Source organism: Acomys minous, assembly GCF_964271855.1.
Source record: "Acomys minous genome assembly, chromosome: 13".
NCBI lineage: Eukaryota > Metazoa > Chordata > Mammalia > Rodentia > Muridae > Acomys > Acomys minous.
Window position 1 is genome coordinate 72,995,590 of NC_140495.1, and position 27,531 is coordinate 73,023,120.

The 27,531-nt window shown below is 38.8% G+C and overlaps 1 protein-coding gene across 2 annotated transcripts in view; it reads right to left on the minus strand.

The window, feature by feature from the left end:
• Positions 1-27,531, minus strand: part of ADGRB3 (adhesion G protein-coupled receptor B3) — a 708,182-nt gene that overhangs the window by 18,584 nt on the left and 662,067 nt on the right. For both annotated transcript variants that reach the window (XM_084755178.1, XM_084755177.1), the window contains exons 26-29: positions 18,558-18,653; positions 16,180-16,219; positions 11,370-12,013; positions 1,199-1,234 (exon numbers count right to left, since the gene is read on the minus strand). In XM_084755178.1, the coding sequence (XP_084611304.1) occupies positions 1,199-1,234; positions 11,370-12,013; positions 16,180-16,219; positions 18,558-18,653 (816 nt within the window). The remainder of the gene's footprint in view (positions 1-1,198; positions 1,235-11,369; positions 12,014-16,179; positions 16,220-18,557; positions 18,654-27,531) is intronic.

Consider the following 27,531-nt stretch of genomic DNA (forward strand, 5'->3'; position numbering starts at 1 on the left):
TCAAATATGAAGATTGCTAAATACTTTTGTCTGATTTTTAAAAAAATGATTTGGTACTTTTGCTTAAAAATGATTTGCTACCTTTGCTTTCAAATTTAGGCTTTGGTGACAAACAAATCCCTAGCTATGTGGGTATAATGTAGTTGCCTACATATTTGTAATTTAAGCATTGATGCTGGATTCTTCATAACTATTTTGTGGCAAATTGAGCTACTACTAAGCAAATCATTTTCCTTGGACACTTGGCATGAAACTAAGCATCACAGTGGATAAAAATCACCCTGCCTCATATTGATGTGCATTGTTCATTGTAGAATCACAACATTCACTTACACAAATGAAATGACTGAATCGGAAGTTTCCGCACTCCAGGAAATATCAGTTAAGAGTATTGAGCTCTGTGTATGCATCACAAGGGTACAGCCATGTTGTAGAAATTTATCATATATTATAGACAATTATGTCAGCAGGCTATGAATCACATCCAATTTTCAAGATGCGTAAGTACATTTATGTGATACTTAAACACCATTAATTTTGTGCTTAGCATAAGCTGCCTAGATGGTATCATTTCAGTGACTTCCAACACCAATATCAGAGCATCACTATAAATTCAATGCAGAATGGAAAATGAAACTCCTCATCTTGTTTATATCTGTAAAAAGACATTTACCAAACACAGGCACGCATGGAATCAACACTAGCTAGCTAGTGGAAAAAGGACCACAGAGAACCTAAGCACAGGAGTCACAGCACAGCAAAAGCCAGTCTCAGAGCCTTGCCAACTAGCCAAGCCATCCCCTTGGCATTCCTGTAGGTCTTCACTAAAGTAAAACTGGAAAAATTACTTAAGTAAAAAAAAAAATCAGGAAATTGCCATTCTTATATTTAAATGACCTAGATTGGCTGATTCCTTCCCATATCAGTCACATACTACCAGCAGTTATAAAGTAAATATTTAGTTGAAAAGAAATGTCAGGCAAGCATTCCTTGGAGGAGTAATTAGAACTCGAACCCATTTACTTTCAGACACATATAATGTAGGGTTCCTGATTTTAGAACCTTGGCTTCCTTAAATAGTGATTAAACACTGACATAATTATATTCACAGAGCTACATATGGTGCTGTGTTTGAATAGTTATAAGACCATCTTGAATTAAACGATTAAAAATTATAAAGTAATTCATAGGAACTTACCTCAAAGTCAAGGTCCGAATACCGTGATTTTCTTCTCTGTTAGTTCATTTTGAAAGAAGGAGAAAAGCAATAACATTATGTTTAGTCAGTTAAACCAGTGGAAGTCATTACATTCAATGAAAATAATCCCAGTTCTTTGTGTTATGCCATTTCACAAGGATTATTTTCCTGATTTCAAAATATTCCCAAACTTCTTTTAAAATTGAAGGGTATGATCACACATACATTTTCCACCTTGAGTCCTAATGCCTGTGTTGAGTGAGGAAAGCTGCTTCCTAAGACAGTTCACCTGCATTCAGCCTTGAAAGAGGTTCTAGCTCTAACGAAAACACTTTGCAGGCATATGAGATTAAATGTGGCATCAGTAAAATAATCTAGATACTTTGAGACCTTCCAGGAGCAAATATCTAGATTATTTGTTGAACAGGCTCTTGCAATGTAGCTCAAGCTATTCTCGGAATTTAGGGTCTTCTTGCCTCAGCTTCCAGAATGCTGAAACCACACTTCACGGCAAGCAAATCCTGCCTGCCTGTCTGTTTATCCTCTTTCTCTCTGTCTCCTCTCTCTCTCTCTCTCTGTCTCTCTCTCTCTCTCTCTCTCTCTGTGTCTCTCTGTCTCTCTGTCTCTCTCTCTCTCTGTCTCTCTCTGTGTCTCTCTCTGTGTCTCTCTCTCTGTCTCTGTCTCTGTCTCTGTCTCTCTCTCTCTCTCTCTCTCTCTCTCTCTCTCACACACACACACACACACACACACACACACACACATATTAGTTCTGTACAAAGTTTTCACAATTAGGTCATCTCCTGCCAAAGTATTTCTTGTTACTAGTTCTTAGGAACTACATTACTATTTTTTACATTCCCACTTAGTCAAACAGTGCATTTTCCACACCCCATCACAGTGTCTCACAGTGTTTCTCTCTGACTCTAAATCCGTTAAACACTACCCAAATCTACTTACAGATACACACACACACACACACACACACACACACACACACACACACACTGATGAAATAAAATAATTAGGCAGTGGGCTTGATAAAATCAGGAAATGTGATTAAAACAAAATGAATGTAAGTTCATATGACCATGCAGCGTTCATGATATCAGTGTGGGGATGGTATTTTTGGCATCTGCTCCAGGGAACCACCAATTCTTCAAGTGGGTGAGGTGTAGAGGGAGATGCCTGGAAACATATAAAAAGATCTCATCTTTAGAAAACAAAGAAAATTTCTTCCGCACTTTCTCTTTAAGTAGATTTCCTCCCCTTCGAGGGAGTGGGGGGAAGCAACATAAGGGAAACGTGCAATCTTTCTGGCCAGATTGTGTTTTGTTTTTCCCCTACTCCCATCTCCGTACCCATAACCTTAAAGCCACTAGCTTCTCAGCATCCTGCCACACCGCAGATCTAGCGTCTACTGTAACTGCTCGCCAGGAAAGGCAAAAAAAAGTACCCATGAACTTTATTGAAAATATGTTTTTTTTTTCTGTAGCTAGAGCTAAACGTGTCATTATAAAAGCAGAACCCTTTGTGCTGCCTACCCTCAGAACAGGTGTCTGCAGACAGAGGGACTAAAAGAAGAAACGGGGACAGTTGTGACATAACCTCATTGTGGTGAAACTGCTGAGCACGGGGGAATCCAGGTTTGAAGGGATACTGAGGAGAGACAAGAAAGAGGAATGCCTTATTGAAATGGAAACTCACACATGATCCTCTTGAATTTTTTTTTCTTGCCTCCGACAGCATGCAACCTTCATGCTGGTGACATCCAGGAAGAGGAAGGAGTGTGAGAACGCATTCAAACAAATCTGGTTCTGTACGGCAGTTTGCAGCAGTTGGCTAAACTAAATGTCAGGGCTTCTGCTCCTCTATAGATACTTCGCCTTCTTGGCACTGTGATTTGGCAAGACTTTTTTTTTTTTTAAATAAATATGTGTTAAGCAAAACTCTTTATTAATATAGCAAAGTCTAAGCCTGAAATCATCTACCTAAAAGCAATTATTATAAAACGTTAGTCATGAGCTTTGCGTTCCATCTGAAAATTAAATGGTGGAATCTTACAAAATGGTTCAGTCAGCTAGAAGACAGAGCGAGCCTTCTGCTGCATGCTCTGAGGGGCTCTCTGTTGCCAAAGGTGTACACAACTATATGCTGCTGCATTTGTTTTGGATCACAAGGCAGTGCTACCTAGGAACTGAAATTTTTGATGCACACATGCTGCAAAAGGCTCCATGTTATAGGAGCAAAAGGAAAATACGGGAACTTGAAGAGCCCCAGCAACCATTTCCAACTCTTCATACCAATGTCCCCTATGTCACCGTGCAGCATGGAAAAGGAAAAGGATGTTCTTCTACAAACCATGCTCTCTCTCTCCCTCCCCCTCCCCCCCCCCCCATCTCTCCTATTTAATTTGGTTAAAGTTAAATGCTAACAAATGGCATAGCCGGTCTGGCAGTCTACAAGGATTAGATGCAGGGATGAGGAAGTGAATCAAACAGATTTTAATCAAAACCTGGTGGTGGGGTGGGGTGGGGATGGTTACAAAAAAAAATCATGAATGTTTAAAGATCATATAGTGTGGGAAACATGTCAAGTATTTCAAATCTCTCTCTCTCTCTTTCTCTCTCTCTCTCTCTCTCTCTCTCTCTCTCTCTCTCTCTCTCTCTCTCTCGCGCTCTCTCTCTCTCTCTCTCTCTCTCTCTCTCTCTGTGTGTGTGTGTGTGCATGCTTCCTCACAATAGTGTTTCGACTTTGTGCATCTTATAAAGTAGTTTCTATGGAATGGTTGTGGAAAATAGTGTCATTTTGTGAATTAATGCAACTGAACGCCAGTGGACTTAAAGTAATGTGAGCAAATCACAGCAGGTAAGCACGTGGACTGTGATGAACAACTCGGGTCTGTTTGAAGTCCAACCTTTTCTGTGTGAGATCTCACTAGCTCAGCCATGCAGCATAGTACTTTACACACTAGTTGCCTGTGATATTTTGTAAAACTCTTCTGGAACTCAGCAAGAGTAATACTAGACCACCCTGGCCATCCACATTTCATAGCAGTGGAACTGAAATGCTTTAGAAGCATAAAGCAAGGTCAGACGGATTAATTTTTCCAAGCAAATTGTATTTTGAAGAAGAAGAAAAAAGTCAAATTGATGATGATTATTTCACAGAAAACCTGTGTTGGATAAAAACAAAACAAAACATTCATTCTAATTGCTACATTATGAGCAATGCTACAATAACAAACAGGTGTGACACTTGCTACTGAGAAGGTCCGTTTGCCGATGAGCAACCAGAAAACCCCAGCACATTTGTTTTTTTGTCTGTTTCTACCCAAGTGCACATACATGTTCTGGAAAGTGTTTTGAGGCTGAAGTTTGCTGAGACTCTGACTCACATGTTTGTTTACATGTCCTCCTGTGTCTTGTAGAGTGCTACCTTAAGTCATAAAAGTGGTTAGAAATAAAGACTGTTGTTTGCTTGGTGTGTGTGTGTGTGTGTGTGTGTGTGTGTGTGTGTGTGTGTGTGTGTGCCTGTTCCTGTGTGCGTAGGCATGTGTGTGGAGGCTAAAGGACCTCAGATACTGCCCATATTTTGGCTTATTTATTTATCTATTTATTTTAGGACAGGGTCTCTCAGTGGTCTGGACTTTGCCGAGTACGGTCCTCTGGCTGGCCAGTGAACTCTAGGCATCTGTCCATTTCTACCTCCCCAGAGTTGGGGTTTTAAGCATGTGACAACACTGTGCCTAAGTTTTACCTGGGCTCCAGGGGCTGAAATGAAATCCTTATGATCACAATGCAAGCTCTTTCCTGACTGACCCATCCCCTCAGCTCCGATTGTATATTAAACAAAGAGAAGTAACTGTGGCCAAGCCACTTGATTTTTTTTTATTAATAACGAATAATTTGAAATTTAAAAGAATGTTACATGTAAAATTAAAACAAGCCAACGTGATGTAAAATATTTTGCGAGGATATAATTCATTCTGTCTATATAGCCTTTTCTTCCGAGCAACATCCTTTTCCCATGCAGTTTCATTTTTTGTAATATGCCACTTAGAACTCATCCCAACTGCATTATGCTCTTAACACTCCATTAAAATTCTTGTCAAAGGCCTCTAATGAGCTCCATTTGGACAAACAGCAAGGTCAATTTTCCACCCTCATCTCACTGGACTCTCAGAAGCTGTAGAAAGTTAATCACCTCCTCATTAAAGCACTCATCAGCGCTCGGCTTTTCTCCCCTTCCCCCTTTTCTCTTCTTTCATTGACTGCAGCTCCTTTTGAAATGTCTTGTGCTGGCTGCTTCCTATGCCCCTTCATTCCAAACATGGAGCTCCTGAGGTCTTTTCTGCCCTAACGCTCTCGCTCTCCTGGATTACATGGCTTATCCCTTACATTTTAGTACCATCTTTCAATATGCAAATGTCGCATTTTTGCATGGCCTTTCTCATCGCAGATGATGCTAATAACTAGTCAACCAAGACAAAGGCTTAACACTGACCCTTCTTTACACATAACCTTCCTCCTCCACATAAATCCACCTATGAGTCGCCGCCTATTTGATCTCTAAAAGCTCTGTCTGTTCCCCTTTTGCCACCTACACATCCACTTCTCTAGTCCTCTCTTAATTATATGTACAGCTCTAGCATTTAGAAGAAGATATGTCACAACAGTTTGCAGTCGCAAAGTTAATGGTGAATGTTTGAAGGGGTGTAATATGACGACCCCACAATTCAAACCAAAGTGACCGCTTGTATTGCTCCTGTTTTAAAGGACACCTTGGGAGAGTTTGGTTAACCAAGTGAAGTAAATATACAAAGAAAACCACCTCAAGTAGACAGATTGGCAGCTAAGAGTACCAGAACAACTTATTAGGAAGTCAATCATTTTACTGATAGGAGGGAGAATATTTTTTTTTAAGAATAATTTTAAAGTGAGAAAATGTGCCATGGTCTCAGGCTACTCAGAGGGCCACTGAGTAGGCATATGTGCCTAGAGAGGCCTCCACATGCAACTCTGTAGAATGATGAATAATTTCACAGAGGTGCTAGGTCATTATTTGTGTCACTGAAAATTAAACCAGACAAGACACTAGAAGATTCACAGCAAGTAATGAATTCCACCGACTAATGAATGGCAATATGAATGCCATTAGAAGTTTCTATTACAGGATGAGCAATGGACTCACTCACAGGGAGAAAGCTTTGATAACAAATCCATTAAAAATAGCAGTGCCAACGAAGTCTGGGAATAATTAATTTTCTGAAATAGCTTTTATTCAAGCTAATTTTGTTTGTATGCCTGCATAAAAGATAAGATTCTCTAATCCAAGAGCAAAAACAAAGCAATAAAGAGAGATTGTTTTCCTTTTACCAGATTGACATGAGTATAGATACGTGTGTGTGTGTGTGTGTGTGTGTGTGTGTGTGTGTGTGTGTGTGTGTGTGAAGCATGGTTTCTGCACATGGTCAGTTTTATATGGCGTCTGTTTGAGACAGTGTCTCCTGGTTCCTAAGCGAGGCAATAACATCCTGAATCTCCATTTAGTAGTAATTGAGCTTCTTCAAAAACACTCAGAGTGTGACACTAATGACATAATCATAATACAACTGTACATCTGAAGGGTTGCTCACAGTCTTCAAAAGGTTTTCATGTAATGTGGTCCCCATGGCAGCCAAAGGGAGGCGCCTAGGAAGTGTCATTATCACTAAAATATTTTACTTTCGGTAACCATTAGGCTGAGTGCTAGTATTCTGTATCTGGGGTGGGAGGAGCCTAGAGAGATATTTACAAACACTCTTTTACAAATGCGGTAAGACTTCTCTGAGGTCACATCCAGATAGATATTTTGTGTATGAAAGCACACAGAGAAGTTGGAGTAGCAAACTTTCTGTGTACGGTAAAATAATGTTGTGCTGTACCATATAAACTTTTTTCCATTTCGCAACTGTTTTGTTGATAAGCGGTACTAAGGCAAGACTTGACAGGGGAGTCATAGAAGTCACTCTGGCATTACGTGAGGACAACATGTCAAGTGGTAGGGAAGCAGAAAAGGCACATAGGGAACCATAAGGTGCCCGATGGATTAATGGAAGAAGCCAAGAGACCCCCTAACACAGATGGACAGAGGAAGATGAGGTGGGTCCAAACCTAGACTCTAGCCAGTGCTTCATGCTGGCTGAACCCTCCCAGAAGTCAGTGACAAGAGACTTATGCTAACCCTGAGTGATCATGGAAAAGGAGTAAAGGATGGGTCATGACCAAACAGATATAGGTCATGCACAGTCACAAGCTGTTCAATACACACAGCGTTTCAGACTCAGAGCAAATGCTGGCCAACCTTGACTGCCAATAATGCACATATAAATTGCCAATAAATAAATAAATAAATAAATAAATAAATAAATAAATAATTGAACAGGAACTACTGCAACCCACAAATTAGGCTGATCTGCCCTTTCAAGATATATTTTAATTAATTCTTTGAGAAATTCATAAAATGTATTTTGACCATACTTATTCTCCATTTCTCTCCCTAACCTCCCAGATCCTTACTCTTCACTCCTCTCAACTTCACGTCCTCTTTTCTCTCGCAGTAGCTTGCTGAGTCTAATTTGTGCTGTGCCCATTGGCTCACTGTGGGGCCATCCACTGGAGCGTGGTCAACTTAAGAGGGGCACAGCTGTAATGAAAACATACTCTTCCTCCTCCAGAAGCCATGGCCATCAATAGCTTCTCACCTAGGCCTTGAGCTTAGGAAGCCTTCCATGCTTAAAAGGTCTGGCTTTTTCTCATGTAGGTCTTATGTGGGCAACCACAGCTACTGGGAATTCATGAGCGTGGCAGTGCAGCCGTGTTGACAACTCCACTTGTCTTTTTATAAACAATAATGAACTCACAATTTTAAGACAATAACTTGAAAGAACTACGTTCTAAGACTTGAACTCTGGTGCTTAAGATCATGACACCATGGTCCATCCTCATCACTGTTCAACTTTACTCGATCTCCCATGTACACGCATGCATTGTGTACCTGATCTATTTTGTTTTCTGAAGATGAATATTTAAAGTACTGAAGACAATTTTTTCTTCACCTTAAGGGAAGTAGTTAGAGGACATCTTGGGCCAGATTTTTATGAAAACCCAAATTCTAAGAGTTTTTAGAATTGGTTTAACAGGATCATTCTGGGAATAAATACAGTTAAGGCAAAGCAGAATGTAATAATGGGCATGGGAAAAAATCTGGATACACTTTTGTGCCAAGGAACTCCGTGAATGTCTTAAACATTTACACCCAATAATTGGGTGTTAGCAGAACACGCTCCCCTGGAGGCTGGAGTCTTTTCTACTGGCACTGCAGCATTTGGGGCCTCCTCCTTTCTTTGTTGCTTCTTGCTTACTTGAATAGCTGCTCCCACCCACTCACCCACTCCGGGCTCTTTGCTTTTCTTTTTTTTTTTTCTTTCTACCTCAACTTGTGTCTTTTCTTGGATGCAGTTTTCCCATGACTACTGAATTCCGTGCTATCAGCTAGCAGCATCTGCCCTTCTTGTCACCTTTTTTGGAGGAAAACTCCTGAGTTAATCTCACATCTTCACATTATGCCCATGAATAGATCATGCAATGGCTTGTCAACTTCTTCCAGGATATATGTCCCTGCATATATAACCTCCTGTTTCATAAAGATTATAACAACTTGTTTAAGTGCTGTGAAGATTAATTAATTCATGTTTTTAACAGGATTTGAGAATCTGCTAGTGAAAAATTCTATAAAAATCCTAATTTTATTAACCACTCTTTCATGTATGTATTTTCTTTCAGTTGTTTCCTAAAAGGTCACCTAAGCAGTTACTATTAAACACTTTCAAAGAATGAATGACAATTAACCTGGGCCCATTGGGGATCACAGAGACTAAACCACCAACCAAAGAGCATGCATGGACTGGGCCTAGAACCGCCACCCCCCACCCCCATATATGAGCAAATGTGCAGCTTGGTCAACATGTGGGTCTCCTAACAATGGAAGAAAGGGCTGTCTCTGACTCTGTTGTCTACCACTGGGTCACTTTCTCCCAGGAAAGGGCTGCTTCATCAGGCCCCAGTGGGAGAGGATGCACTTAGTCCTGCTGCAACGTGGGGTGCCAGGGTGGCTTGGTACCCCTTGGGGGACTCCCCTTCACTGAAAAGAAGAGAGGGAAATGAAAGGAAGGGGCATGTGAAGGTGGGACCGGGAGGAGAGGGCAGAAGGGACTGTGATCAGGATGTAAAGTGATTAAATTAATAATCACTTAAAAAAAATAGAATGGATGAGGAACTAAGTTTTATTCTGAATTCTGAATTTTGTTTTCAAAATATGTTTTATGATCTCTAAGTCACTGAAATGTAGATCCGTTGATGACTCATATATACATATGTTTATATACACACACACATATATATGATTTTTAAGCTTAAAACATATATTTGATGTTTGTGATTAAAAATAGGGATATAGAGATTTGAAAAAAATTAGAAGGTGAAGCAATTGATACTTGGAAAATATACACTCTTGTACAAGTGCACAAAACATGCGCAGTAGCAGACTCAGTTGGGTTCTAGATGTTAAATGTAAAACATTTTCACAACACCCAAATTATTTTAGCGTAATTCCATTCAAATTTCTATAGTAACTTTAAAATAGTCATTGTATAGAAAAAAAAACCTCCCACAGTGTTATTGTTACTTTTGATATTATATTCTTATGTATATATTTACTCGATCCTCTTAAAACCCTTTGCCATTCTGTATGAACATTTTGTAGCTTGTGTTTATGTGATCATTATTATAGTGGATACACTAATATCTGTGAATTATGATTGGCATAGCAGTAGCAATTGTAGTAGTTAAGAAAAATGGATGCTTCTGTCCAGAGGGCACACCTGCTACTCTGGAGTAGAATTTACTTTGCTGTCTCTGTCTACACCTTTGAATCTGAGAATGATTCTTACATGGATTTGTGCAGACTTAAGACTTTTTCCTTTTGGACTATATTTATATTCTGGTTTTGTTCTAGAATTTTCTTGTCCTCCTTGTGAAAACTAGAATTATCTACATTTAATGGTCCATTTTAGTTTGGACAAAGTGAAAGCCACGGCCTTGGGGAATCTGGAGGAGCCACTGCCTTAAGGGACTTTTGCACTTTAGAACATATGTTATCAGAATAATTCTGATGGAAAAACCACATGAGCAACTACAGTAGTTTTTCTATTAATAGTAGATTATGCAATAATATAATACATTAACACAATTGGCTATATATGTATATACATGTACATATACGGTAAATAAGAATACATGTGGGTTTTTAAAATATAGACTCTATATCTTATTAATGGGTCTATAGCAAGACTTCAACATAAAGGATACATACAAATCAGTGCAAGGGTAATGGTATATGCCAGTAGAAAATCAGATATGATTCTTGAATCCAACTTGTGTAATTCTAATACAGTAGGAATGATGATGAAAACAGTGAGTGATTCTCTACTACACTGAGATGAAAAAAGATGAAAGTAGTTTAAGTTTTTATTGCTGGTGGCATTATGAAAGGCAAAAGCTGTTGTCCTTAGTATACTTAGAATATACACTTTTGCATTTAACAATTAAGGACCAATACTTTTAATGCTCACCACTCTGCAGGATCAAGAACAAAACATTCATTCTAAATAATATTGATCCAATAAGTAATAGTTAGTTTATAGTAAGTGTAGTGGTACACCTCACGCAAACATTTCAGCTTCATATAAATAGATGGCCTTGTAGGAGATTTAGATCTAGCTTTGAATTTGCAACACAATCCAGTTATTATGTTGTGTTTCAAAATGCTCTCTCATATCAGTGAAACCTCAAGAGGACCTGCTGTATTTTCTTTATGAATGTCACACATGAGTCCCAATATGAGAGAATTAGGATTGACCATTATCACTTTAAACACACTGGGACTGTTTAATAACATCTTGAGCCAGGAGATTCAAATGCACTACTAGATAATCTTTATGGCCAGTTATTAATATGCAACATACCAGGAACTCTGCCAAAACTAACATGTGTCATGTCCAACACCAACATGACATGAATCAGGCTGTACACCCTTCAGATAACAAGGCCCTGTTTAACTTCTTACGACTCACCTCTAGAGAGCTCATAGATATCGTCGATCCTGTTTCACTTCTTGATAGTCCTGTATTGTCATCCAACTCAGAGGCCATGAAATTCTTCACAGCCGTGCGAGGCTCAAAGGGTAAACTCTGCATATGTTCCTGGGGTGCAAGATGCTGATCTAAGTTCATAGTAAACTGGTCCATGACGGGTGCATTCATACTGAATTCAGGATTCACTTTGTAGTGCAGTAGCCTTTCATGCGGCAAGGTCTCCATGCCAATATTCATCTTGCTTTCCTCTTTCATCGATGGCTGGGTATTTACAGAACTTCTAGGCATCACAATATAGTCACTCTCCATCACTCTTTCCTGAGGGTGGACGATGTCCATATCGGCCCCTCTCAAGTTGTCATCCGTGCATAGGTACACAGTTCTCCGCAATTCAGTGTTCTCTTTTTTCAGGCATTGACTGCTGAGCTCATTCATGCTCATGGGCATGTGCAAGCCTGTGGGCTGTTGGATGATGACTTTGGAAATGACATTTCCAGGCAATGTTGAATAGCTTAGCCCTTCGGGGTTCGTTCCCTTTTCTTCCTCATCATCATTTAGAGAGATCCGGGAGAGTGTTCCTGTTATTGTTGCTGCTCGGCAAGGACCGATATCCTTATGCAGCACTGCAATTACAGGACGGAAGTTAATAAGAAGGAAATCTTTGTTTTTTAATCATTATTCTATATCATGTATCTTCATACTAAACAGCAAAGTAAAAGAAAAGTAATCTTTTAACAGTTTATTTGCATTTGTTTGCCTATGGTCCAGATTACTCAGATGCTACCACAGATCTTAAGTGAACCATAGATTAAAGCATATCTGAAAGTTCATTAACTGTCTTTCCAAAAATCTCAATGTCCTGCCCTGAAAAAAGTTCTGCATTAATTTTCAGGCAGAGGGTAGATTACCAGAGAAGATCTTTCCATCAATCTTCTTCAAATCATTTCCATAAAAATATAGATCTTGTTCATACAAATTTGCTACTTTCTTTTGTCCTTTGTTCTGAAGTTTTTCTAGAAGCTTTGTTCATTAAAAGAGCTTCTTGAGGGCTGGGTGTGGTAGTCCATGTCATTAATCCTGGCACTTGGGAGGCAGAGACAGACAGATCTCTGTGAATTCGAGGCCAACCTAATCTACATAGTGAGTTTCAGGACAGCCAGCCCTACATAGAGAGAAGCTGTCTCAAAGCAAAACTGGTGCAGGATGGCCACTTTGCCCACAAGGCGAAGCAGAAAAGTTCACCTCTACAGGTAACTAACTCTACAACATGTGTTTTGAAAGTGTGAAAACTTTCAGACAGGCGGAATTTTGCCAATTGTCCAAGTTTTGAACAGAAACCTAATTGTGAATTAGCACAGAAGTTCAAAAAATAGGAGATTATGAATAATTTTGCTACTATGAGGAAATAAAGCCTTTAAAATTGCCCAAAGCATGAACCACTAATACAATAAATGCTATCTTTGGAGATGCTTTTATCTATTATCGAATTATTGCCTGCTTGTTTCCTATATCATGTCATGTTAAGTATTCATATTTTTTCATGAATCTACAATGTGGTCATGGATTTTTATATTTTGGATTATTAATATGTAAAAAATATTAAGAAATCAAGCTTTAAGATGTTATTTCAAAATCTAGCATGGGGGTAGTATGCAATTACAGCACTTGGGAGGCTGTGGCAGCCTTGGCTACCTACACTTTATAAAAGCAAAAAGCAGCATCAAAATAAAACCTAAACTTCTGAAGATAGTAAGAGAGCAGCAATACACGGCAATTTCCAGAAATAATTATAAATGAAACAGTAAAGGGTGAAGTTTGTTAGTTAATGTAACTATAGTTGAAATTAAGACAATGTTTAAAAGCATTTCCAAATTCTCAGAATCATTTTAGTTTTCAACATTACACACAAATTAATCCAAAATTAATAGCACTAAAATTTAAAGAAACAAAGCCGGGTGTGGTGGCGCTCGCCTTTAATCCCAGCACTCGGGAGGCAGATGCAAGTGGATTTCTGTGATTTTGAGGCCAGCCTGGTCTACAAAGTGAGTCTAGGGCGACAGCCAAAGCTACACAGAGAAACCCTGTCTCAAAAAACAAACAAACAAACAAACTAACAAACAACAAAAAAAGAAACATTATAAGAACATATTGTATTATATTAGGGATGTATAGATGTTTTCACACCTTTGTTAATAGATTATAAACTATGAAGGAAGCCTTGGGGTAGTAAGTACTGGTATCATAATCTGGATGCATGATACATTTAGCTTTTTTATGATATGATCTGTGTTTATTAAATATCTGAGAAATGTAATTATTTTTATGTCCATGTCTGTGTCCACAGTATGTGAGAGATGACCTGCTCCTTTGATTTGCTTAGCATGTAAACAAGCCTGGTACGTGCACCTCCTGCACAAGGCAACAATGTTGAAGCAAGACCTTCGAGAGAAATTAATCAAGTTGTGAAAGGCAGAACAGAAATCAAATTTAAGTCACACAGAAGGCAGCCTGAATAGCTAGCAGAAGCAGATGTACACTCCAGCAGCTACACAAGCAGTTTCAGAGCTTAGAACGGGGTGCTCAGGGCCTAGGAACGCAGCCTTTCACATTTAGTACATTTCACCACACGCAGAAATCCCATGGAAAACTGAAGAAAACAGCTGAAGAGCTCAACTAAAGAGGCCTTGGCCGAAAATGAAAACAGAAACAGAAAAACGTTGTAACTTGTTTTTGAGTAATACAGAGACACTGGTCTGTGTTTAAAAGGCTTAATCCAAGACTCCAGTGCAGACTGAGGAAAAAGGAACAATCTGTGAAAATACACCCTTGTGCATGCTGAAAAGCTGGGAGCTACATCTCTGGGAAGAGGCTCTGACATGAAGATTTTTCAGCCGTCACTATGCATCACTCTGAATGGCTTGTAACAATCCTGGTTACTGTGTCCTCAGCCCACAGTTTCTGACCTAGAAAGTCTAGGTAGATCGTCAAACACTGCATTTCTAGGAGGTGTTGGGTGACGCCAACATTGCCTGTTTGGGCACCACACTTTGACAAAGCACTGGTTTGATATGAATAGCTGTTAAGGAAAAGAAAAAATAAAATGTTCTCATTCTTCCCTGTCGAGAACTCTAAGGAAATGAAGAGAGGAATGGAAGCTAGATTGAGAACAGGCGATTATGAATTAAACAGATCCCTAACCATTAAAATAAATTCCAGCCTCCCGACACAGCCAAGTTACATTCTATAAATGGGAAAATTTGCCCCATGGCTTGTGAATCGTAGCAGATGGATAAGCCGGAGAAAAGTATTTTACCAGCTAACTTGTAGGTTCATGAAACTAAATACCAGTGAGACTATGCCTTGGCAACATTTTGTTAGATTTTTTTTTTCTATAGGAAAAGAAAGGTTGTACTTTTCTCATAGGCTCACTATGGGTAGCCAAATCATAGCCACTAGCTTAGGGCTGCTGTGGCGGTGCCCCACCCTGAGTGTTTTGATTGAATTCAGGAATACAAGATTAGTCTCCCATGTGCTTGAGATCATGGCAAGAAATATGATTTGACATTTGCACAGATTTTAATGACTCTGAGTTGAATCTGAAAACAATACATAAGGGAGTCTGGAAGGTAGGAGGTGGGTGCCTTTCCCCACACAGCAGGCTCAGCAGGCTTGGTAGTCCTTGTCATGACATTTAACTCCTTAATACCCAGTATAGATGGAGACTTAGAAGGTTCTGTTTCCAAGGTTCAGTGGCTACACAAGCTCAAATGGATGCTATCCTGAAAAAAGTTAAGATGACAGCTAACAGAGATAAAAGCAGAGGGGTTTTTTTCCCTAGGAAAACATACCAGAAGCATAAATTTTACATAATCGTAGAAGGAGAATCCTTGACAGCACCTAGAAAACACCTTAGGCATTTAAGATGACAAGCTGACACTTGCACTGTAACAAAAATCAGAGGTGAACGTAGACCGTATCCATACAAGTGAATGGCCAACCGTGACAAAAGATGGTGGGCACTATAATTTAAGCTTATTGACAAATAGGGGGGCTATATTCAGCACTAGGCCTGGGAAGATGCAAAAAAACAAAACACCAAACCAAACTAAAATCAACCAACTAAACCAAACCTACGGCAAACAAACAAATAAAATACTCATACTGAGCTAAATGATAGTCGATTTCAAATGTTTGGGTGGACATACAGATTAAGTCTGTATATATACTTTTATTAAGCAGAGGACAGCACAGAGAACAAGAAATATAGAATGTGTGGCAGCATGTGCTTCATCTTGATGTGCTTTGCAATACTACTTCCCAACTAGTGAAAAACATACAAAATTGAAGCCCTCTTTTCTAGTGAAAAGTTAGCAGTGGCTAGAGGACAGCTACTATTAACACACATGTGCACACACACACACACACACACACACACACACACACACGTGGTAGTTCATCAGTCTAGTGATTCATGGTCTATATATGATAAAGAGACAGGCTATAGTGATTTGCCTTATGGCTGCCCTTATTCATGCCGATGGAAGTTTATGGCACATGTAGTGTGTTTTGATGCTGTGGTGCTCTCAATAATTCATTCCTTATTGCTTCTCACTTTTCATTCCTTCTTTCTCCCCTCTATGTATATATCCCTGATGTTATGGTGATTGTCATTGGAAGATGTCACCAGTCATCCAGATGAGTGTGACGCAAAAACAGCATTAAAAAAAAACCTTCACAAAATGATTTCACATCTTTACAGATTATATTTTAAAGGCCAAAGTGTTCTTACCTGATCGACAAGCAATGTCTACATCCTTTTCGAAGTCTGTCTGTAACAAGAAATAACAAGGCATTGAATCATCATTTAAAGAAGATTTCAAATGTTTTTGATATTTCTATTTACTGACTCTTACACATTAATGGCTGCTACATATCGTTTATTGTTTTGTGCAAAAGAGTATTCTCAGGGAATAATCAGAATTTCCTAGAGACAAAACTGTGTATAAAACCCATGGAAAATGGGATGGTTTTGATATGGTAACATAACCCCTTACAAAACAATGGAATTTTATTTGAGACTTTTGGTTCCAGTGGTAATTCTAGCTACTTAGGAAGATAAAGTATGAAAACTACACATTCAAGGCCTATCTGAGCCAGAGAGTGAGGTCAAGGTCCATGAGACTAGGCTCAATCCAAAAAGTTTAAAGGGGTAGGAGAGTATTTTCTTAGCATGCCTGAGGCTCTGGGTTCAATCCCAGTACCGAATAAATGTGGAAGTGGTGGCATACATCTGTAAGCTAACTCTTAGGATGGTGAAGGAAGGAGAACCAGAAGGCACACTATTGGGTACCTAATAAATAAATCGTTATTTATTTATTATACATACATGACTTTGTTCTTTGTATTTTATACTTCCGGTTTCAGTGTGTTACCTGTGATATTCTATTATGTAGCTTTGCTAAAGTCACAACTCTGCAGAATTATATTCCTCTACCATTATAAAGGGCTCCCGGGTGCACAGATTAAAGCTGGTGGTTAACCATTTGTTAGTGTGGCTGGCCTAGAATCTTTGAGATGTTAGCCTTCCCCTAAATTCTTATTTTAAACGAATCAAGTTATTTTTTTAATGGTAAATCAAATTAGCCTGTTGTAACGAACTTCTGTCAACACTATGCCTTTCTTTACTAATATTAATTTTAAATTATTATTACTGTTGTTGTTGTTCTATGTGTAAGCACACATGCTGCAGCACGTGTGTTGGGGTCAGAGGAAAACTCGGTGGGGGTTGTTTCTTTCTTTCTAAGTTGAAGTGGGTACTAGGGACCAAATTCAGATCACCAGGTATGCGTCTGCTGTACCATGTAGCCATCTCACCATCAGCATCTTAGAGATTTTTATGGCCATCTTGTTTTTGTAAGGAATTGGTTATTATTGCTCAATTTTTAGCTGCTAACCTATTGCTTATGGTATTATTAGGTTTCAAGCCCAAAAAATGTTAATAATAAATCAGCTATGCCACAGAAAACTCATTCCTACCCGGTCATCGTTCTCTGAGGTTGTTTGGTTGGCTGGCTGTTCTGTTTTGTTTTGAGACAGACTCATGTTATGCAGTCCAGAGTGCCCTTAAGCTAGACTCATCTTGCCTCGGCCTCCCAGTGCTGGCATTCCAAGCATTCGCAGCAACTCCTGACTTGCATTTCTGATTTGATGAAGGTGATTTTGTCTCATTTAAAGCTTGCCAATGTGTTTATGCCTACAGCAGCCTTGATTCCAACAGTACTCTGGGCTCGTGTACTGTCTGGACCTATCATTGGAAGGGTGCCTTTTCCTTGTGCTTTCAGTCCCTTGGTGCTCTCTTTAGGCTGCCTAGGAGAACTGCCATTACCTTGAGGCACCCATAAAGATACATATTTAACTGATCCAAGTTGCAACCCCTCTGAGGACTCTATAATTCGGCTAAGTCTCAGTTGGTCGAGGGAGCATGATCAAAACCTGCTTAAGGAAATCTCAAAAATTAATAAAAAGAACGAAAGGAAAGAACACACACACACACACACACACACACACACACACACACACACACACACACACACACACACACACACACACACACACACACACACATACCCCTAGATGTGAAAGTCCATAGTGTTCCTGTTTAGAAATCATTATCTTGAATTTGGACAAGATAAAAAATATTATCAACCATTGTATAGAGCACCATTCTAAATACTGCCAAAAGCAGACCCTTGATTCGAAGGCAATCCAGGATTAAAATGTATTGGGTGTTAAAGTATCAAGTATTTATTTTAAAGATTTGTTTTATGATTTGTGTGTGTGTGTGTGTGTGTGTGTGTGTGTGTGTGTGTGTGTGTGTGCATATACTCATGCATGCAGGAACACATAGAGGCCAGAAGGGGGTGACAAACTCCTTGGAGCTGGAGCTACAGGTAATCCTGTGGGTGCTGGGAACTGACCTTCAGTCCTTTGGAAAGGCAGCAAGTTATTTCTAAGCACTAAGTCATCTCTCCAGCTCCCACAATATTAATCTTAGAGAACTAAGGCCAAGTTATGATTTTTATGCTATTTTATTAACAAGGAGTTTGTTATATAAGTTCTTGAGAAACCATGAGTTAATTACCAAGAGGAAGGAAAATAAACACTCACCATGATTTGAGCATGCCCATTAGGAAAAGAACTTGAAGAGTCAGCATTGATTGGGTCCTGGCAGTTTCTCAATCGGCATCTAAATGCATCTTGTACCTGTGAGGAGAAAAAACATTAATTTTCTTTTTTAATCGATAATAACTAGACATTGCCTATACTGATAATCAATGAGAAAAATGCTTTCTTTGCTTGTATGGTATAAGACTCATTTTGTTTCCTTTGTTTATTTGTTTGCTTTTGACACAGAGCCTTGTTATGTATCCCTGGCTGGCCTAGAACTGACAATATACATCAGGCTGGCCACAAATTCACAGAGATCTACTTACATGTGCCTCCTATTACAAAACCTCAATAGAGGCTAAGGACAACCACTGTTTTCTGACCACTTTAGCATCAGGATGCACACCTCACTTCCTCACTTCCTGTTGCCCCTTAGGCCCCGCATAAGTTGATGAATACATCCACAGGCTGCTTATCCCAAATCTGTGGCCAGGTCATGGATTTTTTTAAATGCTTTATTTTTCAGACTTCATGCATTTGATATTCTCCTTCTCCTCTACCACAGTCCATTTTACTGTTATTAAGGGCACAGCTGATGCTGTGTTTTCTCTATGTTGAAACATTATTATAGGGACTGAAGAGTAAATGCATGTAGATCTTGTCTTTTGAAAGGCACAGCTGTATAGCATCCTGGCTCAGTTTTGATGTGAGATGTGCATAACATAATTGTCGGCCAGGAAACAAACAAACACAAACCAAACAGAATAGACCAGATCAAAGCCTACATCCATTAGTACGTTTTTGTCTCCCTCCTACCTACTTTTGAGTCATCAATACTCTCCCCAATTGCAGTTTGGAGCTGGAATGTGGACCAGAGTAGTCACCACCACAGACTGCTTTACAGTCCATGTAAGAGATCTGCACACACATCTCCCCGACCTAGGGTTCGCTGCCAGCCTCCATGATGTAGGACTGAGAGCAAGTGCCTTCTGATAACTTCCATTCTTCAATGCTAATATTGCTGATCTCACGTCCCTCCAAAAGAAGGATCAGTTCCCTGATACATTTCTTTGGTCTACCACATCAATTAAGAGTCCAGCTGCACTAAAATCTACTCTGATTTCTTTTCTGAGGACCCAGATAAACAGGAGAACTGAATCATCAGCTTCTCCGAGCAAAGCAGACAGGCCCAAGGCAGAGCAAATGGTTCCTTCTGTGGAAATGTTCTCAAGAAACTCTGTTTTAGATCAAGAAGTCATTGTGGGTTATAAAATGACACATTAATGATAGAAGATTGGTAATAAGTTTAGTGTTTGTCATTATTTTTCTGTTACTCACAAGTCTGAATTAGGAAAACTAATTACTGTATGTTTTCCTCCTTATAACCCTACAAACCATTGTCAGAAAAACAGGTCCATGCTCAATTCTGTATTTACTCCAAGGTAACAGTTAAAGTACAATTTGTAAAGGAAAATAAATAATGTTAGGAACATTGTCTTTTGAGAGCTTGTCATGTGAAACGTTCCTTCAAATCCTAATTTCTAAATACTGGCATATATAAAGTGTGAAACACTGCAGTGGGAATGAAAGTTCTCATGTAAATTAGATGAGGGGGTTCCCTGAGTTTTGTTGTTGTTGTTGTTGTTGTTTTTTTTTTTATTTTGTTGTTGTTGTTGTTTTTTACTGTCTACTTGATGTTTCCATTGATACAGTTTAGAGGGGCTTTGATTTGTAACCTTCTTTAGCCTATTACTATAAAAACCTCATTAAAGTGTTATTGTGTTGGAACATGGAATTCTGACTGATATAAATATGTGTTCCTGGGACCTGGACAGTCTTACTTGATTCTAGAATAAGATGTTTCTTATCTCTTTTGAAAAGGAGAGAGTTGTGTGTTTGCACTGACTGTAGCAATAAAAAACATTAATTTCACCACTCCTTGTTAAGTGTTCTTTATTTTGAAGCCAATGCCAAATAGTTGTCAAGGATCTTACAGCTGATATTAAAATATGTAAAATCAAATTCTGTAAATTTCTCTTCCAAATCATTGTCTGGATGATTGAAAAAGATATAAAATACATCTCTTTCTCAAAACATACACTTAGACTCACACAAAAACACTACATTCACCTAAACAACTTCCAAATGTGACAGAGCGTTAGGGCATGTCTAAACTGGAGAAAGACAGCAGCTTTCTCAGTCAATTGATGTAGTTTGGAAGAAAGAGAAGACAGGAAAGCACACACATTTCCCACTATGTTTAAGGTCATTTTAAAGTTCTTATGGGTACCATAATTTAAGAGTTAGATTTTAAGACATTTTTTTAATGCAGAACTCTCATTCATAAGGATTACCAGGAGAAATTTCATTTGATTCCAAATGCTTTATTTGCTTTTTTTTTTAAATCAGAAAATACACTGAGGCCATCTAGATGAGTTGGCATTAAATATTTGCTCATCACTGTGGGAAGAAACGATGAGACACGATGCACAGGACTCATCTCCTTAGCACAGAGGGCTGAAGGGAAGATAGCATCTGGAAAACGTTCCAGTCATGTGCAAACATTTTGATAACTGTTTTTTTTTTAAGCATGTAAGCAAAGAGCTTTATCTTTTGTGAATTATACCCATGAAAACTAGGGATTGTTTAAAATTCAAGTTCTAGAAAAACATAAAATATAACAAAAAGAAAAAATAGACCATTCTATGCCATAACATACTAAAATTAAACCTCTCTGAATCTCCTATGCCAAAGTTATAGTTACAAGGCTATCCCATAACTGTCCTTGGTTTACTATTTATAAGGAACTAACTTCTTACTTTAGTTAACAGTTTTATTTAAAGCTTACTATTAGATATTATGACAAATCTGAGTTCCTGCAGAATTAACATTTCAAAAACTTTTTGGAAGCCAGTAAACCCAATTTTAAAAACGAATCTGTGGGGAACAATGAAATATTTAACATTAATTATGTCACACTTCATATCTAGATTATAAAATGCCTTCTCTTTGAAATATTCTGAAATAGGTCTGTCATTCTAACTGATGATCAGCCAGGGCTAGAAGTAAGAGGGGGTAGCAAGGAACAGATATGTAACTAACTTTTAAATATTTATGAGACTTTAAGAGAGTCTGATGGTCTGTAATGAGCAAGATAAAGACAAGGGGACAGAGAAAGACATCTTTAGGAGGAAGCAATGTGATACCTATCAGTGCTGTCTCCACTAAGTTTCAAACCGCAGCTAGGGGCCTGCTTAAAAAGAAAAAAAGAAAAAAGAAAAGAAAGCTACTTTTGTAGTAGTATCAATGACTGGAGACTCACAGCTGAGGAAGAAGGACATGGAAGGCTTCTGTGGCAGCTCTTACCTCCACCCATATCTCGCCAAAGGTAACAGCCTACACAGGAAAGCGTAGGAAGAGAACCCTTAAAAATTGTGATGAAAACGCTAAAGTGTAGCTCTCCATGACTGAGGGCTTCTGGTGGTGGTGCGGCTCAGGAAAGACTCAGTTTACTTTAAGAGGCTGGCTGCTGGGAGTTTGTCCATGCTTCAGCAAGTATGTGGGCCCCACAAATTGGATGTGTGTGTGTGTGTGTGTGTGTGTGTGTGTGTGTGTGTGTGTGTGTGTGTGTGTGTGCCTTCTTTTCCTCCTCCTCCTCTTCTTCTTCCTTTTCTTCCACTATAAAAATATGTGTTGAAAAAAAAAAACTGCCAAGAGAAGGAATCAATCTTTCCAAATTCATATACTTTCCTGGTTGAGAGCTCATTCCATAGCAGTTTGCAGGGGAATGTCTTGCTCCTGTCTCTCCCTCATGGGGTGAGACATTGGGTTTTCTCAGCAGCAGCAAGAAAGAGAACTTCTCAATTGGAACTCACTCCAGAGGCAGCTGGCAGAGAGTCACTGTGCAAAGCCCATGCCAGATTTAGACATTGCGGGAGAGGAACACCCAGCACCATTGGCTGTGTTACAAACCCCAGAAGCCTCACAGGGAAGAGTCGCACAGTGTTTAGCTGCTGATCTGAGCTCACCCCAAAACTCCACCTCTTATAAAAATAAGACAGTTTTACCCCAAGCTGCTCTTTGTGAATTCTTGTCAACTCACGAGATCATTTTAAGTCAGGAATACACAAGTTTTACTTTTGTATTCATTTGTTATCATTATTGGAGAAGAAGGGTTTTCTATGTGCTAAGTCTATAATCACCGCCATTGTTTCATACTTGAACAAATGGCACAGATCTTTCAACATAATATTGTATTTCATATTTAATCATTAAATGAATAAGTCTCAGTTTTATAAATATGCCAATTGACATAAGTAATATGAATGACTTGACATTTAAAAAATATTACTTGACTTTCCTCCTATTGAAGCTAAGAAAGGGGAAGTTTGTTCTTTGCTATACAATCAAAGACACAGAATGAATTCTCAGATTCCAGCCCTGATGGACCTTTATGGGGACCGCTCCCCCCATGCTAGAGGATCTACCAACTGCTATTTGAATTTTCCATCCTTTCGACCTTCAAATTAGCTTTTTAGATCCATCTTTGGGGCATGTGGAAACTTCTTTAGATGGTGTTTCAAAAAAATGATCTGAAAATGTAGCGCTGCTCCTTTAGTGTGCAAATGTGAGAGGAAAGAGAGGAGAATTATATGCTAGACACCATGCCTCGCACCTTCACAGGAAGCACTGCAGTTCAGGCTGGCGCGGTAGCCTTTGAGGCAGACAGGCTTGCGAAGCATAGAAGAGCAAGTTCACATTTGGACACTGTAAGACTCTTGCTCAACAGAATCACAACAGGTGACAGAGAAGAGCATGGAACCAGGTTTCTTGCCGTGAAAGTCCTCATTCCTGCACATCATTCTGTTTATATCCTTTCAAATGCACTGAGCAGAAATTGAAAGACTTTAAGACTAAGAATGAACCCAAACAAATAAAAAAGATATTTAAGAAAGAAATAACCTGAGTATACAGGGAGTGCAGGTTACACTCTCTAAATACTCAAGTAATTATTTTATTCCTTCTCAAGTCCATGATGGGGTTGAAGACCAGATAGTTTAGTTTTACAATGAAGTTTAGATGGTTAGGGGTTAAGAGGTTTTTAGGTCTAGATGGATGTTTTAAGTTGATAATGATGAGGTATGATAGATAGTGATTTACATTCAGAATTTTAGATGCACCAAAGTAAGAAAGATGTTTTCTTTAAGGCTGCCAAATACAAATAGTCAAAACACTATGAATGTAACATTTATATAATTCATGATTGTTTCGTGGTTCTTCTTGCTGTGGGTAGCTTACTGTACATATGTGTACTAATATAAATGTATTTTATATTTAAAATTTAAAAATTTAAAAATAATAATAAAAAAGGAAAAGAATAGGTAAATAAAAGGAAAGAAAGATTCCATCTTACATCAGTCAGAATAACGAAGATTAATAAAACAAATGACAACTCATGCTCACAAGGATGTGGAGTAAGGGGAACACTCATTCATTGCTGGTGGAAAAGAAAAACAACCAGGTAAGTTTTCATTTTATTTCTTTAGTCAACACACATTGGCAATCTGTACCAGTATAAAAGAGCTGCAAGGTGAGATCTTGCAGCTAAACAGGTGAAAGTGGGAGCTGCCTATAAACCTGCCAGTGTCCAGCAGCCTCTGCTCCCTGCCATAGCTGCATGATGCTATTCCCGCCCATGCCCCTCCCCCCAGAGTAGGGAGCAGCTGATGGAAAATGTTAGTGGAGGAATTTAGAGTAACCAGAACTCGCAGTTGGATGCTCCCTGGCAGCCATGACAGTGTGTCAGGTTGTGTTTTAAGCTCCCTGTGTCTGAACTTATTCACTGAAGCCACCTTTTTTTGGTCAGACTTCACAGCTTTGTTAACCTCTGTACAGATACATGTATGAAGATTGAGAAGGATGCAAATGCTCACCATATAAACTGAAATGATGACAGTCAGGGCAAGCCTAACCTAGAAGCAGCAAGATTTACACTTCCTTGCCTAAGAAATGGGATGTAGAATGGGGTGAAATGGGTGGCTTCTAAGGAAATGGTGTTAAGACCAAGAACACATTGTCCTAGACTGTGTCATGTCCATGCTCACAATTGAGGCTTATTCTGTTGCCTCTTGCCAGGCACATCAAGGCACATAATTTATTTTACTGACAGCAAAGCAAAACTACAAAATCTTTAAGTGATTTTTCCTTTGGAATTTTCAATTCAGTATGAGAGGTATGAAGGTGTTAGTAAATTAATCAGTTGTCTCCTAATCCCTCTGCCTTCCAACAACATGTGCCAATCAAGTAAGTCCTGATCTTCTCCACACTTGGTCACTTACTCTGTTTTTCGGATACAGTATGAAGTAAGAAACTGTCATCAAGGCCACCAAATGCTCTAACTAGAAGTCTGACATGAGGGAAGGAGGGAGGCAAGGAGGGAGAGAGAGAGGGAGAGAGGGAAGGAGAGAGAAAGAGAGAGAGGGAGGGAGGGAGAGAGAGAGAGAGAGAGAGAGAGAGAGAGAGAGAGAGAGAGAGAGAGAGAGAGAGACAGAGAGAGAGACAGAGACAGAGACACAGAGACAGAGACACAGAGACAGACAGACAGACAGACAGACAGACAGACAGAGACAGACAGAGATAGAGACAGACAGAGACAGAGCAGGTCATGTTTATTTTAAAGATTTTCCTGCAAAATTGCTTCACAGGTTTGAGTGAATATTTGAGGCCTCATGTGGTGTAGCTTCACCTTCACACCAGACCTTGGGAGAGACAGGAGAAGACCTTGGCCCTGGTACTAATGTCATGGAACCGCCACAAGATGCTTCACAGAGACATAAGACCATCCATATAAGGCTCAGATTCTAAGTGCTCCCCCGCCCCCTTTACTCAGTGGCAGGGTTTCTTGTAGATTATTTTGTATCACAATCTTGTTATTTTCCCCATCTGACATCAAGCTGTAAGACTGTCTTCGAGCCTGGCACAGCCAGAGACAGAGATGAGAAGAATGTGCAGAAACCAAGAAAGTGGTTTCCTAGCAACAGGAACTATTTCAAAGGTTTCATAACTCTTGTGTAGTTTCATTTCCATAGCAATGAGGAGAATAGTAAATAGTATGTGTTCTTATCTGCTCAATTTATATGAATTCTAATCAACAAATGCCGGAAACATCTATACTTGTTTTACTAGATTCAATCTGATTAGCTAGAGCACATGTTAGCAACTAGATTGTATGTAATATTTTATGATAAATCAGATACCTAAATATATTTTTATTGTTTTTATCTTTTTTGGCTTCATCTTTTGTTTTCCATGGAGACATTTAGTAAAACAACTCAGCCAGACAAAGGTATTTTAGAAGAGGCAACTATAGTGTTCAGGGGAAAAAAGGTATTCAAATATTATTTGTCAGGCCTAAAGATAAAGAATAGGTATTTAGATATATTCATATTTCTTATTATAAAATAAATAAGGGGGTGGGACAAACAGCTCCGTGGGTGAGCCTTTGCCTTGCAAGCAAGAGAATCTGAGTTTGAGTCCCTAGTGTCTATGTCAAAAAACCCTGCAATCTTAGCTCTTGGATTGGAGGAGGGGACAGAGGCAGGAGGATACCTAATGCTCACTTGCCAGCCAGCCCAGCCAATAGGGGAGCTTCCAGCTTAGTGAGGGAGTCTGTTTCATGGCAATAAGGCAGAGAATGAGAGACAACACTTGAATCCCTTGTTTGGCCTCGTATATGAGCACATAGACAATGCATTGCCACCTTAACATATACCACAGCCATACAAACTCATCGAAGTGAGCTGTAAGCTGTCAGCACCAGTGCAGTTGTTTCTCCCTTGTTTCTGGATTAGAAATTATTTTTTCTTTCAAATTGAGCCCATGGAAAGCAAAATCACACCTAAAAGAGTCTGCATATTACAGTCTAATGTCATAATTACAGTCTTCTTTTCCTTCTGTAAGCCAAGGCTATCTTTCATTCTCTTCCACAAAGATTGGACAAGCCAAGGTCAGTGAAAGCAGCAATAGAAAAAAAAATACCCAAATTATGTTAATGTGAAGAAAACATACAGAAATAAAATTATGTATGCACTCAGTCTCTATAGTAAAAGTATTTCCTACATTGGTTGCATCTTTTCAAGAAGGAAAAGTTCCAGACAAATTATATAAAACTATTCTGGAGAAAATAGCAGAAAAACAAAATGGTGAAAAAGCAATAAAGACAGAACTATGTTGCTAGGTCTCCTGTGGATCATCAGGGATGAATGACAAATTACCAACTTAAGAGTTAAACATTACAACTAAGCGTTTGACAAACATTATTTATGAACTCTGCTTTGGTGTTTATTTATGGCAATAGTACTGGCAGAAGGCTGAGGAGGAGGACATGGAAAGGCGGTCCTTTTCTCTTACACTATATTCAGTGTTCGAGCAGAATGACCCCAATATGAGCCAGACCCTGCCAACGTCTGTGAGTACACATGTAGATTAGAGGGAGGCTTTGCTTTCAAGGAATAATGATATAATGTATTCCATGTAATGTATAAAATGGTTTAAATAATAATTTTTTAAAAATTTAGTTATTTAATAACAAAATTTCTCTTAGGAATTTTGAATGACTTACCCTTAAGTGAAATGTATGAGTTTTAGCAAGGTTACACAGTGTTGAATGAAAAAGAAAAAAAAACACATAGGAAATATGTTCATTGTAGTGTTAGAACTAAGGAATGCTATAACAACTCACTATGACTTTATCAGTAATACAGTTATTAATTTTCAATTGCACACTGAACAATATCAGAGGAAATGGGCTTGCTCTTGCTCCCATTGATAGAGAAAACATGTATTTATAGACATCTTATTTAGTAGAAGTATTTATTTTATGATTGGACTTAATTGCACTTAAATCATGCTTTTGACAGTTAATAGTCTAATTAGAAAGCACTGAAAAGTTTTGATGGCCATCAAGAATTTTTCT